A 15,827-nucleotide genomic window follows, 5' to 3' on the forward strand; every position below is an offset into this window, starting at 1 on the left:
TAAAGTGTGTCATGTGGAGGGGCGAAGCAAACTAGGAGACAAGTGGGAGTCACGTCCATACATTGTGGTGAAGAAACAGCCAGACATGCCGGTGTATGTGGTGCGATCGGAAAATGGTGATACAGAGAGAGTGGTCCACCGCAACCTACTCACGCAGTGTATGTTTCTTCCCGTGGAGCAGGTGGGAGAGGAGGCAAGAGAGGAAATGGAGCTTGACGTGGAGGAGGTTCATGGAGGAGGGATTGAGGACAGTGGAGAGCAGGCTGGTGAAGTAATCAGACAGGATGAAGAGTCGGACATGATCGAGGACGGGGAGACTGATAGCCTGGAAGGAGGTGTGGAGGGAATTTCACCTGAAGCAGCAAATGGATCACTTGCCCCCACAGGACCGGAGGAAAGGGACCCAGGGGCAGCACAAGAGAGTGAAGATTGGAGGGGGAATGAGACTGCCAGGGTCACCCACTCACCTCCCAGACCAAGAGAACCAAGGAGGAACTTGCCGAGGAGTCGGCATCCCCCAAAGAGACTGACTTATGGGTTGAGAGTTAACGAACCAGGGGAGGATCAGGAGAAGATAGAAAGGGGATGGAAGCTGTGGCAGAGGGCCAAAGCAAGAAGGGCTGCAGGAAATACATAGGATACACACACAGACATTTTCACATTACACTGCACATCTTCCACCACCATTATTCTTGTGTACATAGTGAGACTGTTCTGTTTTATTTTGTTTTGTTTGATGACTGGGACGCCATCACTTAAAGGAGAGGCGGATGTAAGGTAGTGACTGGAATAAGTCACAAGGTGTCGCTGTTGAGCTGCATATATGGTGTAAATGTTAGCAATTTTGGCCATTCGTCCTCTGCAGGACACCGTACTTTAGATTTCTTGTTCGCGCGGGCGCCATCTTGGGTCAGTGTTTGCTGTGATTTGCGAAGGTAAGCACTGCCAGTGGCGAACTGCATCAGTTTTGTGTTGTATTCATCGCCGAGACCGTGGAATGTTGTAGAAGGCACGGTTATTGTTACTTAATGTGTATTCTGTGTATATGTGTTGTTGTATTTTGCAATGTTGATAGTCACGGAGTGTTTGCTGTGATTTGCGAAGGGCCAGCAGCAGAGTTGGAGTGGTGTTTGCCCCTGCTTCCGAATAAACGGCGCGGTCCGAGCCACAAATTGAACACCTGTGTCCGACTGGTCTCTCTGCGGTGCACCCCAATCCAACACAATTTAACACAACGCAGAGTCCGGGGTGTAGGGAGGCCCCTGCACTGGTTGGGTTACACATACATAAGGCGCACTGTCGATTTTTGAGAAAAGGAAAGGATTTTAGGCCGTGCAGCCCCTCTGGGCTGCATGTCGTTAGCGTGGTTAGCTCGCTAACACGTTGACGCCATCCAGCCCCACGCACGGTAACTCGCTAACGGAGATTTTCCGCTTTCATCTTGTCATTGCCTGCAGGTGAAGCTATGGGGGAGGGGGAGTTGTGTTCAGTGCAGGAGAGGCGAGGCCGAGTAACGTTGCGTAGAGACAAAAGTGGACGAAAGAGAGGCAAACCTGCGGCTCCACAAGTATAATTATAACGTAACATAGACTATATTGCAGGGGTGGCCAACCCGCGGCTCTCGAGCCGCATGCGGCTCTTTGCCTGGTTTCATGCGGCTCTTACGTTCATATCAAAGTTTATGTTTGTGTTTTGATTTTTTTATGTTGTTGTTTTAAAATGTGCGCGTTCGCTTCGCTTGAGTTCAATACGGTATTTTTCATCAAATGCGCATGTGTGTGAGATGAAAATACCGCAAAGTTTCCCAGTAGGAGCAAGTTCGCCCTTAAAATGGCAGGAAAAAAATGCACAGCAAAAAGAAAATATGAAGATGAACACAGGACGTTTTTAACAGAGTGGGAGAGTTTATATTTTTTTGTTGAACGCAATGGTAAGCCATTCTGCCTTATGTCAGACGTCATTAGCGCATTTCAAAGCTTCAAATCTTCAGCGCCACTTCAGCTCACTCCATGCTAACATCGACCAGGAATTTCCAAAAGGGACTGAACTTCGCAAGCACGAGTTGGCCACTTTGAAAAGTCAGGCAGAAAAGCAGATACAGTTTTTCCAAAAATTTACGAAGCGGTCAGAGACCATAACGCTCGCATCCTATCAGCTGGCTTGGAACATTGCACGGGCTAAAAAGCCATACAATGAAGGGGAGTTCGTTAAAAAATGCCTCAGTGATGTTGTTGGAATCTTGTCTCCTGAAAACGACAAATTAAAACGCATGGTATCAGACGTCCAACTGTCCCGCCACACTGTTGAACACAGAATATCGGACATTAACACGGCTATTGAATCACAGTTGCACTCTGACCTTCAAGCATGTGAGTATTTTAGTGTCGCATTGGATGAGAGTTGTGATATACAAGACAAGCCTCAGTTGGCAATATTTGCACGGTCTGTTTCAAACGTGTGTGTGTGTGAGACAGTGCACACAATGTTCATTGTTGAAAATGACTGGCCTGTGGTTTTAGTACTGTAGGAGTCCATTTCTGTCATTATCATGTTGGTGTGTGACATTTACAATAAATCTGGCTGAGCAGAGGTGTGTGTGTGTGTGTGTGTGAGTGTGAGAGAGAGAGAGAGAGAGAGAGAGAGAGAGAGGGAGGAAAGGATGGGTGATGTTCATGTGTGCCCATGCGTATGATGTGGCTCTTTGCGGTAACACAGTAAAAAAAAAGTGGCTCTTGGTCTCTGACTGGTTGGCCACCCCTGCTATATTGATATAAACGATATTGTCACATCTTATATCTCGTATGAAAATATATCGATATTTTTAAAAAACTCGATATATCGCCCAGCCCTACGTCAGTTATTTCTCTGGTATAACGGAGCTTAATGACAGCATGTGTTTTGACACAGCAAGTTTTTTGTGTGTTCTGATGTATCTCTGACAATAAGGAAAATCGGCATCTTTACAATCTGAATTCTTGGGTGTTATCTCATATTTTGGAATTGTTCTGACATCGTTCTCTCCTTATGAAGGCAAAAAAAGACCCATATTGTCTAACACATCTTAAACGTCTTCTGTCATAAATACACCTTGCCGACTGCAAGATGAAATCCTCTGAATGTGACTATGTAAAGGTTATTTAATAGTAGCAGTATTTATTGGCCTTTTTGAATCCAGTGAATGTAGCAAAATGCCATCTGCCACAAGTGTAAGATGTTTGAGTCCCACATCTCTCCACTGTCGCACCTCAGACCCTCACTGGTAAACATGGATGTGACCATTGTTCCTGGTGGTGGTGGGGGCATATCTGTGATGGGTATGCAGCTGCTAGGCAACAAATCCCATCAATGCTACCAATGCAACCAATGCAGTTCAGTAATCTGATGGCGTGGCTCCTCAAGGGGTCAACCAGTCAAGATCTCAGGCTGGAAATGAAGATCCTAGGTCTTCAAGTTATGCTTGGTATTTTTAAGGAGGATGTGACAGACGCACCATTTTAACAAACAGCATTTCACCCAGTTCGTGTGAAATTCATTCTTAGGTCCTGTATGTATTATGCCTAAGCTCTGACACTTTGGCTTCCCACAGAGATATGTCAAGGTCATCCCAGCAGGGGAGTGACAATGCTAACTTCTCACTTAAGGGGAAGCTAGTGGGTGGAGGTTGAAATGCTTTTAGCAAGAGCTACATCAGTGTGGCAGCTGCAAAGCTTTTGGGTTTGGGCTTTTGTGTGCAGGCATGCAGCAAAGAACAAGGGTGAATACTTGGTCAGACCCCAAACATTGAGAAGGTGTGTTTGGACGTGTATAGCAGTGTGAGAAGATTTGTGAGAGTGTAACAAGGGATATTATATTATAATTGGCCCTGTGAACCATATAACTCTGTGGCAAGCCTAACACTATTGAGAGATTAACAGTGGTCAGCCAGCTGATAGACCATCATCCCTCTAGCCAGATCTGCGCTGTTAATTATCACTCTAAGCAATTTCACCCACTTTTCCTTTTACATATAATTCCCACTCAGATGTGTTTCTGATCCTCTGTTCACTCCTGTATTTTCTTTCCTTCAGTTCTTGTCCAATCTTCCCCCTCCTCCTCCTCTCCTCCAGTTTCATTCAGACCCTATCCCACACTCCCTCCAAATCAGGAGGCTTGGCCCTCAGTGGGTGTTGTCACCGGAGGTATTGTGTACTCCCCAGTGCAGAGCCACGCTTAACAGTTCAGACTTGGCCCGTCTATACTCCCCCAATCTCTTTGAATGTAAACCCCTCTGCTGGGCTCGTATTCAAATGCTGTTTGTCCCTCAGTACATCTTTTGTGTGTGTGTGTGTGTGTGTGTGTGTGTGCAGTTGATGTACTGTATATGTATATATTCCCCCTTCTTTAGGGTTGCGGCCCTTTTTGTTTTCTTAACTAGCAGGAATGAATAAAAGATGAAAAGGCAGCATTCCTGGAGAGCCATACGTGTCTGCCATCATCGCAATAGTCTTGCTTTTGTCCACGTCGCTCTCTCGCTAATGATCCAAAATATTCAAAACGGATTTTATGCAGGTTTTTGTCAGGTCCAACTAGTTCAGTGTGTTCTGACTGTATTTGGCGTGGCTCAAACAATAGAGGGTGCTTGGGCTATTTTTACCCCTAATTTAACCTGTTATGGGTCCTATGAAGAGGAGGGAGGGCAGTAAAGATGTCAGAGGAGGAGGGGAGGGAATGAATTCCACTCATGGGAGAAGTGAAACGATGAGTAAATGAGAACAGTAATGTCCGTGTTGGTCTTGGAGCGGTCGAGGCTTTATATTTGGATCTGACTTCTCCAGTGGAGTTTAGGCCGAGTTCTTTAAAAAGAAAAGGGGAAAGGATTTGGTTATTATGAATAAACCAAAAATATACTTATCAAATATGACAGTTAAAGCAATTTGCTCAAATGGAGCTTAAATAGTAACCCAGTGCTCTTCAAATGTAGAAGAAAAGCACAGTAACTGAACCACCTCCACGTGGATGCACAGTCTCTAAGATAGGATCCAGGATAATCGCACCTCTTAAAGGACTAATTTAGCGAAAGGATTAAGTAATGAGGTACTTGTTACCTGTGCTCATATCCATTTACCGCTCAGTATTAGGACTAATTTCTGCCGCTAGTGATTTCCTTCCTACCCATTCTGTTGTGTGATCCCTGTTGCATTTGTAAATACTTCCTGTGAGGAACGGATGAGGCTGAGTCAGAGCCTGTAGCTGTAAGATTTTTAACCGAGATGCCTCTCGGGTGAATACAGCTTTAAATAAATCCTGCTATCTGTTGGTTCTTTCAATCTGTTTTGCTCTGTAAACTTTGCGCATGGTGGTGAATAGGAGTGCAGCAACTGTGTAATGGCTTTCACAGCGAGGTTCAGTGTTGTTTTAAAGCTCCATGCCTACAACAAGGCTCATAACATGGTAGTGATGCTGTACATTAAGCATATGCATCAGAGCTGCTACTTGTCTCTTTCTTTCCTCCCTGTTTTGAGTCTAAAGCTGCAGCTATGTGTGCTTCCTGCTGCACGAGCTGCTGTGATATTTTATTAGTATATTATAATTTTTGTAATATAGTGAGAGCACATGTGAGGATAGATATAAAGGTTTGTGTCATTTCTCGTGGCTGCCAAAGCCAAGTATCACGTGTAGCTTCTGTTTTCTGGGCTGTGTCCAACGACGAACAATGATAGGCTGCTTCCCTCTCCAGATCTTCAGAGTTTAAATCCTGTGCATGTGTGCGTGCCTGCCTGCATGCCTTCTGTGTCATCAGTCTGTCTGCCTCACGCCACGGAGCATGACGCATATCTTTGTTTGTGCGATTGTGACATGCATTGGTGATTGCGATCATATGACTGATAATGACGCACAAGTCTTCCATAGCTGCAAGAGTTTATGGGTGGTGTTTCTTTGTATGCTGACAGTTCCCCAGAAGCCATACTAGGTCGGGTACATGCTCTCCCTACCTTGAGGGTCATGTCGCATCTCTGAAGAATAAAAAGGATAAAAGTAATTTTTGAAATTTGGTCTTACATTTCATGTAGATTTTCTAAACTTTTAGATATATGTAGATTTCCTTTTTTAAACAACAGGTGCAGCATGCAGGTCGTGGTGCTCTGTTCGATATTACAACTGTGTTGTCTGTCCTTAGTCCTGTGTTTAGCCCCGTATGCACCCTGGATCCTGTGGCATATAGGTCTTTAGCTCTCTAGGCTATCTATAAGTAGCTGCTGCAGCTTATCTGTCACTATTTATACCTGCAGATTAAGCGCCAGCAGTTCAGACACCTGTGGTGCACCTTCCTTACATTTTGTTTTAAGGAAAAGGTCCTCAAAGGCGACACAAAAGTTTTAGCAGGTAGCTATAGCTAGAGGCAGAGCCATGCCTTTGCATGTAGATGTTTGCGTGAAGATACTGACTCACTAACCTGTGACGCCTCTTGTTGTTTAATCCCTCCTTCTTCTTTTTTTTTTTTTTTTTTCTCCCTTTTTTTCCCCAGAAGAGGGGAAAAAGTGGCATTTCCAAAAGAAAAATGGCCCATTGCCAGACTGGTGCTCACTTTGAGGCCAGTGCTTTTAAAACTACATTAGTCAGATTACAGTTTTCCAATGTAAGCTTTCTGATGAGTCATGGGATTTTTACCTGTGATATGACACCTGCATGATCCAGCTGTCAGGTGTGCTGCACTCTGAGTCAGCAGGGACATGACGTGAGGCATGTGGGGCTCATTTGAATTCTGACAGCAGGCCGGTGTCTGTTAAAGTTACAATGTAGTATTAATTTACATTCATTAGATTAGTATTTTTTTTTTTTCTCAAGTATACTGGGTATAGCCTAAGGTTTTGTGGATGCAGGAGGCGGCTGGTGCTAACAAAGCATCTGTATTACTTTCCATTTCATTTAGACTTACCAATTAGTTACTAACAGAACTATGATCTAAAGCTGACGTGTGCATATTCATAAATGAGCATAGATGTATAATCCATCCACATAAGATTTTTCACAAAGGGCATCTTCACTGCTGAACAAGAAACTAACAACCTCAGTGCTTCCTAATCCCAAAAGTCTTCTGGTCCTGTGTTCCAGGGATGCAAATTTAATGTAGTTTTTGAAAAATGTTTGTTTTCAGGAGTCTCAAAGCTCCTTTCCTCATCCAATTAGTTTGTCTCCCTCTAGTGGTTTGCATTTGTGCAACAGCACGGTTGGGATCTCTACAGAGACCTTATGATAAATTCATGGGATAGATTTCTTTTTCATAATGGAGAATTATTAATCACAAGCAGAATCACAGCTGCGGCTTGTAATTTAAAAAGAGCAAAGTTGGGCTGTCAGTTTACCCAGATGCTCAAACTTTCACAGCATGGAGCAATTAGACGAGTTTCCCTTCAGCTGAGCTCACGTCAGGCTTTGATAAAACATGCTCCTGGAGTCGGTTGAAAAATTCACTTCAGGAATTTAAATGTGCCTGGAGGTTTTCGCGAAGACTTTGAAGATAGACACCTTCTGAGAAGAATTTCACATCTTTCTTTTAAAGACATTTAAAAGCTGAGTGTTTGAAAGCTGCCCTGAATGCAGAGCAGATGCTTGCAGTGCGGTGCCTTTACATTGAACCCCAACGGTTGGAGCTGAAAAGTGTCATGGGCAGGTTTGTGCTTGTACCTGATCTCCCTGGAGATTTGGCTAACAGGGCATTACGGTGTATTCAGTCGAGACGTTAAGATATTCCTGCTGATTGAGCACTCTGGCAAAACTGGCAACAAATCTGTGTGCGTGTCTGCGTGGGCGCTTGTGTGTTGTGTATTTTCTTTCTTTTTTTCTTTTACCTTGAGTTACTAGTGCAAAGGTTCAAATCCAGGCCACAGCTAGATGAGAAACTGAAAGGGGAAAGTGGCTGAATACCCAGGGACTTAATCATTTTACTGTGTTTTAAAATAAGAATCAGTCCTATAAGTCTGCAGCACTCGCACCCCCAACCCCACTATGTGTTGTTGCACTTACAGGATACCTATTATGCTGATTTCCACCTTTAGATTTTTAGGTATTTGGGCACTTGAGTTGTCTGTATGAACTTTTTGAACATGGTTTTACAGCAGCTGCTCTATTAGCTGGAGCGAGTTTCAGCTGACGGTCACAGTTGCCGATCTTTTAAAGTGGGGGAAAAGTATCCATAGATGCCAAAATTGTTTCTACCAGGCTGTGAACATGCTTTTAAATGCTAAAGTTGGACATTTTAACACTGAGTTTATGGGGGCTGACTTTTTATTTTTAATATTTATTTTGAAGTCTCCTCTAAAGGAACTTTTTTTTTTTTTTTAAACTGCGTTGGCTGTTTTAGCTCCTATCACTTCAAGGCCCCCCACCCTGTAAACAAGTATACGGTTTTAAAAAAGGAATACAGAAAAGGAGTGGACTGGTACTCATATAGTGCTTTTTAAGTTAAGCACTCAATTCTGTAACTAAGCACTTTAAACCTACCTCACACACTAATGAATGCACAGAGGCAAGATGCTGAACTCAGCCAGGGTTTGAACCACCACCTACCTTCTGAGTGGTAGATGATCCACTCTACCTCCTGAGCCTACAGAAGAGCTTGGACCGATCTAAAACATATGACCATTGGCCCACAGTGCAAATTTCACATACACGTTATTTGAAACCTCAAATTTAATATGCGCACTGGTTCCCTTTGGTGTTTGTCGATTTGTTGTAGTTCTTTTCATTACACAAGCAGTTCATGCTGTTACTTTACAGGAGCTCATGTCAGGTTAATGCTAACTCACAGATTTGTTCTGCCATATCTGTGTCTTTTAGAGGATGATGTCGACTTGGAGGCCCTGGTGAATGAAATGGACTCTTCACTGGAGAGCCTGTACTTGTACAGCGGTCCACAGACAGAATCGACTCCTCTGCTGCACAACGGACAGACCTCGACGTCACACAGCCACCACCATCAAGCACATCAACACAACCAGCCACGGCAGGGACAGCACTCACACGGGATAAGCCACATCTCCCCAGAGCCGCCCTCCTCGTCTTCAGACTCTCCTCAAACCGGCCTCCAACGGTCACAGCCGATGCACATCAATGCTGTCAGGTAGCTGCTCAACTAGTTTCATCTCCTCCAGTTATGAGCTTTCTGTTTGTTTGTTTTTTTTGCTTGATGTGATAGTAAACTTAACTTTCAGTGTTAAGAGTATGGGTTTAAAGTTCGGACTGGAGGAAACCTATAAAGAGAATCTATTATGCTGCCCCCCCCCCTCAATTCTACATGGCCAAAGTTTCAAATTAGGTCAGTGTAAGTCGTTGTAATCTTCATAAGCCAAAGGCTCAAGCTTCAGACTGCTCTAAATATTTGGTTTTCCACAGTGACGGCAGAAGCAGAAACTCCATGTACCTCCTGTTCAAAACTTTTGTGTGTGAGGCACAGCCAATCAGATCAGAGTTGGCTTTACAGAAGGGGAGAGGGTGCTAAAAATGCTTGTTTGAGGCAGTAGATGAACTGAGGGGCTTTAGTAATTAACAGGATAAGAGGAGTAAGCATGCTTTTAGTCTGTGATGTGTGCAATGTAACTTGGTAGTATTCAAAGTTAAATGTGGAGCTGGATGGGAGTTCAGGCTCCATTTAATCTGAGACATTAGGTTTCAGTATATGTTACACCATCTTTGGGCATCTCATTCATCCTCTGTTAACTGTCAAGACATGTGCAATCATCGCCCTAAAATAAGTAAATTTAAAAAAATGCTAAAAACAACAGGGCTATAACTGCTCGTGCACCCACAGAATCAGCAAAAGTGTGGTAGTAACTTCAGCCACAAACTTCTTTCAGCCTTGTATTATGCGTTTGCCACATGCGTAGCCACACAGCAAGACTTCAAACCCTTTTTTTTCTCTTCAAATTTCAAAAGAGAATTTTCACTGTACACATCATCCCTCCACACCCACTCGATAATTGAGCATAACGGTTCCTCCTGGCTCCCGATCTGTAACCCCTGTATGACCCGTTCCTCCCTTTCACTCCTCTTTTACATCAGCCTGCAAAGGCGAGAAGAAGATTCTCATTTATTTAAGTACCATGTGCATATGTCTCTTTCAAATTAAACCATGCTAACCCGCATCCTCCTTGAGGCTGCACTCATACACGTTGGGAGAATAGAAGTATAGTTGTGTGCATGCACCGCAGAGCTGGTGTCAGCGCCCATTACTCGCCTTTGGACTATGTGACAATAACACAGGAGGGGAGCATCAGGTAATGGAGTATTCTGTCTTATGAGCGCTCTTTTTCAAACGCACAGAAGCAGGCCCTGAAGTTCTTATTATTCAGGACTGACCTCTAGATAACCCTGTTCTCCGGCTCAGATGGGACGACATCAAAAGGCCCGTTCCCTTTTGAACTCGCTGGGTTCTTCGGAGCGACAGAGCTTGACTGAGGAAGAGAAACGGAGGCTAAGCAGTCTTCCACACATTTATTTATTTGTAGTTATTAAGCTGGGATTCCACAAACAGACTTGCCAATTTAAAAAATACTGAAAGTAATGGTTGATTGGCTGTCCGATAATAATTTGAGTCTTACACTGCATGTGCCAAATTTATATATTTAAAAAAAGAGAAATCTGCTTTAAAGCGATGTCTTGATTCGTCATTGATGTATTATTAATTGAAAAAAATTAACTAGCTGGCTGGGGTGGCTCTGTGATTTCCACTTGCTTCGAGACTGTTCATTACGAGCAGATCAGACAGAAACGGGCATGAGGCTGAATACTGTACAGCAGAACTTTATTAATTCTAGCCGCCTTTCCTGCACGTATTTCACAGCTGTCAGCAGCTCTGTTTTAAAGTTTGCTTCTAAAAAGGCTGTTCCAGGTCATGGACTTGGACTAAAGTTTGTTTTTGGTTTTTTATAACCATAATAATAAACATAAGCTTAAACCAAAAGACATGCTCTGTTCATCAAACCACTTTACACGTCTTTATCCGCCTCTTTCTTCAGGAGATTGCAGGAGCAGGAGCAGCAGCTGAGGACGTCATCTCTCCCGGCCATCCCCAACCCTTTCCCTGAGCTCTGCAGTCCAGCTAGCTCACCTGTCCTCAGTCCTGGGTCTCTACCACCTGGGGAACCTTCCTCGGGCAAATATGTAAGTAAAATTCAAGTTGTTTTTTTTGTTTTTTTCGCCTCTTTTTCACCAGTTTCCGCCACTTAAAAAAAACAAACAAGTATCCATAACTCGAAGTGTGACGGAGTCACCCCGTCCCGAGCCGCCGACAGCTGATCTGGGCGCATACACGCACCACCACCATTAGTTTTTACAATTACCGGGGCTGCGCGGCTTTTCGGCGACCGGGCAGATAAACAAAAAGGGGTGAGAGGTATAGTTTGAGCAGCGCAGAAGGTGGCCAACGTATTTTCCCACTTACCTTCCATAAAGCCGGTCGCGGAGACTCGCTATGATCGCCGAATTATACGGGGGTTATGCAAGCCGATGGTATGGGGTTCCGGGGTTTAAATAGTGGGTTCGCGCGCGCTTGAAGAGTCACGTGAACTGCATTATTCTTTTGGTTTGTTTGGTGTTATTGTGAAACACTGTAGGCTGCCGGGAAGTGGCCATAAATGTCTGTATATACATATATGTATTGTAGGACTACAGCAGGAAATAAGCTGAGGGGGAAAGACGGTTTGATAATAATAAAGAGATGACTATTACGCCTAGTGGGAGGGGCTATGGGGTATAAGAGAAGGCGGTCAGGGCCCACCTGTTGCTTTTGCTTTTGCTTCCTTTCCAGTGAGCTGTTACAGAGAGGGTAACATGCAGACTGTGTTTTGTATATAGATATTTGTTTGTGCTGACTTAAGTCAGTTCTATTTCTTTGTAAATAACTTTTTGTGCACCTGGGAGGCCGGCAAAATAAATAAATTATCCACACTGAATGCTTTCCGACTACGCCTGTATTTGTTCGGAGGAAGTTTAGGAGAAGGAGCCCGCGACATATGGTGTCAGGAGTGGGATGGCTAGTCGGAAGAGGAAAACGCGCCTCCCAGCGAAGCGCACAGGGCTGCGGTCCCAGCAGCATGAGCTTCCGGGGGAGAAGACAGCAGAGGAGCTGGCGTGGGACACAGTGCCGGCGTCGTCTTCTTCAGCAGAGGAGGAGGAGATTTCCGGCAGGATTGGTCCGGAGTTGCCTACAACCTCGACCGCAGCACGTGATGGAGAACTGATTGCGATGATGAGGGACTTCCTGGCGGGACAGCAAAGGAGAGAGACGGTGTTATTGGCAGAACTCAGGGGACTGAGGACCGTTTCCCCTCCTAATGCGCCGCTGCCCGCAGATGTGGCTGGTCAGCAAAGCCCAGGTCCCGCACTAGCTGGAGCTAGCACCACGGCAGCAACGGCTACGCCAAGCACGGCAACAGCAAGTAGCCCCAGGATGGTGCTGCCTACCCCGGCCCGGCAGCGAGAATACCGGCCGTCGTTACTGGAGGTTCCCTCTCGTCAGTCACAAGCAGTGACCAACAGCCTCGACCAGTCAGTCCCAGAGTGGATGCGATCTGCTGGGCCAAAAATTCCACCCTATCAGATGGGGGAAGACATTGAGAACTATTTGTTGCGTTTTGAGCGAGTTGCCAAAACCTGGAGATGGCCAGAGAGTGAATGGGCCTGTCGTCTAGTTCCACTGCTATCAGGGAAGGCGTTGGAGGCCTACACTTCAATGGATGAAGAAAGAGCCCATCGTTATGAAGATTTAAAAGCTGCGTTGCTAACCAAATTTGACATTTCCCCTGAGACGTATCGGCAGAGGTTTCGGTCCAATACTGTTCCACCTGGTGAGAGCCCCACAGAGACCTATTATCGCCTGAAGGGCCTCTATCGGCGCTGGATCCGACCAGAGCAGCATACGAAAGAAGAGATGGGAGAAGCTATCATCATGGAGCAGTTAATCCGCGTACTTCCAGGGGAGGTGAGGACCTGGGTGAGGGAGCATGAGCCAGCAGATGGACTGACCGCCGCTAAGCTGGTGTCACAGTACTTCAATGCGCGTAAAGGAGCACCACCTGCACGCTCATCTGGGACGCCACAGCGACCACCACTCCCATCATCGGGTCTTCTGAAGAGGGAGAGCAACCCAGAGCCACCCGGGAACCCCAAGGTATTCAACGTACGAGGGCCGGGTAAGGACTTCCTTTGTTATTATTGCCAGCAGCCAGGTCATAAAGCCTCGGTATGCCCTATCCGGAAGGCTAAAGTCACTGGTGCCTGCTATGCACCCCGGCTGGAAATGGAGCCCACAAGGGTCCAGCCAGTGGAGGTGCAACGCTATAAAAAAGTGAAGGTCAATGGTCAGCAGGCTACTGCTTTGCTGGACACTGGTAGTTTTATGTCTTTAATTAAGCAAAGCTTGGTACCAGTGAACTGTGTGGACTATAGTCGACAAGAAGAAGTGTTATGTGTGCATGGTGACAAACATCCCTACCCAAAGGTGGAAATAACAGTGACTATTAATGACCAGCCATATTTATTGTCTGTTGGGGTGGTACAGAATTTGCCGGTAGAGGTTATTCTGGGGATGGATGTGCCTGTGCTTATGGATTTGTTGCAAGAAAAAGAAGAGCGGGACACAGAGACAAAAGGGAGGGAAACGGGGAATGTTCAAATGAAGGCGTTAGGCCCAGTGGTCACTAGGGCCCAGGCGAAGGCGGGATGCCAACCCCTGCCAGACTTGGACAGTAGTCTGTGCGAGGGTGGCACTAAGGGGCCAAGAAAATCCCGCCGCCAACGCCGCTTTGAAAAGCAGCTATGGTCAAAGGGGCCGGACACTAAGAACATGAAATGGGATGTGCCAGAAAATATCACTTTGTTGCAAAGGGAGGATGAAACGTTGAAAGTTTTGTTTGCTAATGTGACTGAAGGGGAAACCGGGAAATGGGGAGGGAAAGAGAAGTTCATTGTTGACAAAAATGTGTTGTATGCAGTTGACGGTGACCACCAACGGCTTGTGATACCTTCTAGTTGTAGACCCCTCATTATGCACCTAGCACATACCCTCCCCTGGGCAGGTCATTTGGGTCGCCAAAAAACCTATATGCGAGTTAGCTCACGTTTCTTTTGGCCGTCAATGTACACAGATATACAGAAATATTGCCGTACATGCCCTATCTGCCAGAAAACATGTCCAGCTCGCAAGTCTGACAGGGCTCTGCTACAGCCACTTCCAGTCATTTCCACCCCCTTCCGTAGGATAGCTATGGACATTGTGGGTCCTCTGGTAAAAAGTAGTCGGGGTCATCAGTACATTTTGGTGGTGTGTGATTATGCGACTCGTTTCCCGGAAGCTTTCCCCCTGCGTACGCTCACGGCACCCAATGTTCTGCGTGCACTGGTACAGCTGTTCTCCCGGGTGGGGATACCAGATGAGATTTTGACTGACCAAGGGACTAACTTTACCTCTAGGTTGATGCAGCTCTTCCACAATCAGCTAGGCATCTCTGCCATCAGGACGTCACCTTACCATCCACAGACAGATGGGTTGGTGGAGAGGTTCAACCAAACTTTGAAGAGGATGTTGCAGAAGTTTGTGTCAGACACTGGGAAAGACTGGGACCAGTGGCTACCCTTCCTGCTGTTTGCGTACAGAGAAGTTCCCCAGGCTTCCACTGGTTTCTCACCATTCGAGCTACTCTATGGTTGGGATGTGCAGGGCCCGTTGGATCTCCTCCAGAAGGGTTGGGAGTCTCCTGCTTCTGCTGCAAATGAGAAAGGAGTGGTGCAATTTGTGCTGGAAATGAGAGATCGGTTGGGGAGATACCATGAAGAGGCCGAGGTCAACCTGCGAGACGCTCAAGCCAGAAGACCTGGTATGACCAACAGGCCCGGCAACGTGAGTTTCAACCTGGTCAAAAGGTGTTGTTACTTCTCCCCTCAGCCAACAGTAAACTGCTGGCGAAATGGCAAGGGCCATACACAGTTCTTCGCAGAATGGGGCCAGTGACCTATGAGATTCATCATCCTGAAAAGAGAAAACAGAAGCAGACTTACCATGTGAATCTCCTGAAAGAATGGGAAGAGCGTCCCCACCAGGCCCCTGCGAAAGCTCTGATGGCAAGAGAAGTGCCAAGAGAAGGGAAGACCGAACCCGAGCAGGGAGCCGATCCGATGTTTCCGGTGTTGACTCATCTCCCCCTACAGCAGGCGGCGGAGCTACTCCAAATCCTTCGGGAGACTCCCTCTTTGTGTTCAGTTAACCCCGGCAGGACCACCCTTGTCGAACATGTGATACGCCTAAAGGAGGGACATCCCATCCGCCAACGGCCATACCGGATTCCACAACACTTGGTGGAGAAACTGCGACAGGAGGTGGAGAAGATGCTGGAGCTTGGGGTGATAGAGCCGTCCTGCTCAGAGTGGTGTAGCCCGGTGGTCATCATCTTCAAGAAGGATGGCTCCCTACGCATCTGCATTGATTTCCGGAAGCTAAATTCTATTTCAGAGTTTGATGCCTACCCCATGCCTCGAATCGAGGACTTGCTGGAGAAGATCGGAGCGGCCAGGTACATCACCACCTTGGATCTGTGTAAAGGGTACTGGCAAGTGCCACTGGAGGAGTCTTCTCGACCGTACACCGCCTTCAGGACCCCTGCCGGCCTGTTCCAGTTCACAGTGATGCCATTTGGCCTACATGGGGCACCGGCCACCTTTCAAAGGCTGATGGACAAATTACTACAGGGGTGTGACCCCTATAGTGCTGCCTACCTGGATGATGTAGTGATCTTCAGCAACACCTGGGAGGAGCATCTGCAGCACTTGTCCGAAGTCCTGGGAAGAATCCATAA

At 46.2% G+C, this 15,827-nt stretch overlaps 1 protein-coding gene across 4 annotated transcripts in view; it reads left to right on the forward strand.

The window, feature by feature from the left end:
• grb10b (growth factor receptor-bound protein 10b) overlaps nucleotides 1–15,827 on the forward strand; it is a 95,002-nt gene that overhangs the window by 44,766 nt on the left and 34,409 nt on the right. For all 4 annotated transcript variants that reach the window (XM_080897211.1, XM_080897210.1, XM_080897209.1 and 1 more), the window contains 2 exons: nucleotides 8,818–9,100; nucleotides 10,995–11,139. In XM_080897211.1, the coding sequence (XP_080753337.1) occupies nucleotides 8,818–9,100; nucleotides 10,995–11,139 (428 nt within the window). The remainder of the gene's footprint in view (nucleotides 1–8,817; nucleotides 9,101–10,994; nucleotides 11,140–15,827) is intronic.

The sequence above is a fragment of the Rhamphochromis sp. 'chilingali' genome (assembly GCF_963969265.1).
Source record: "Rhamphochromis sp. 'chilingali' genome assembly, chromosome: 11".
Lineage (NCBI taxonomy): Eukaryota > Metazoa > Chordata > Actinopteri > Cichliformes > Cichlidae > Rhamphochromis > Rhamphochromis sp. 'chilingali'.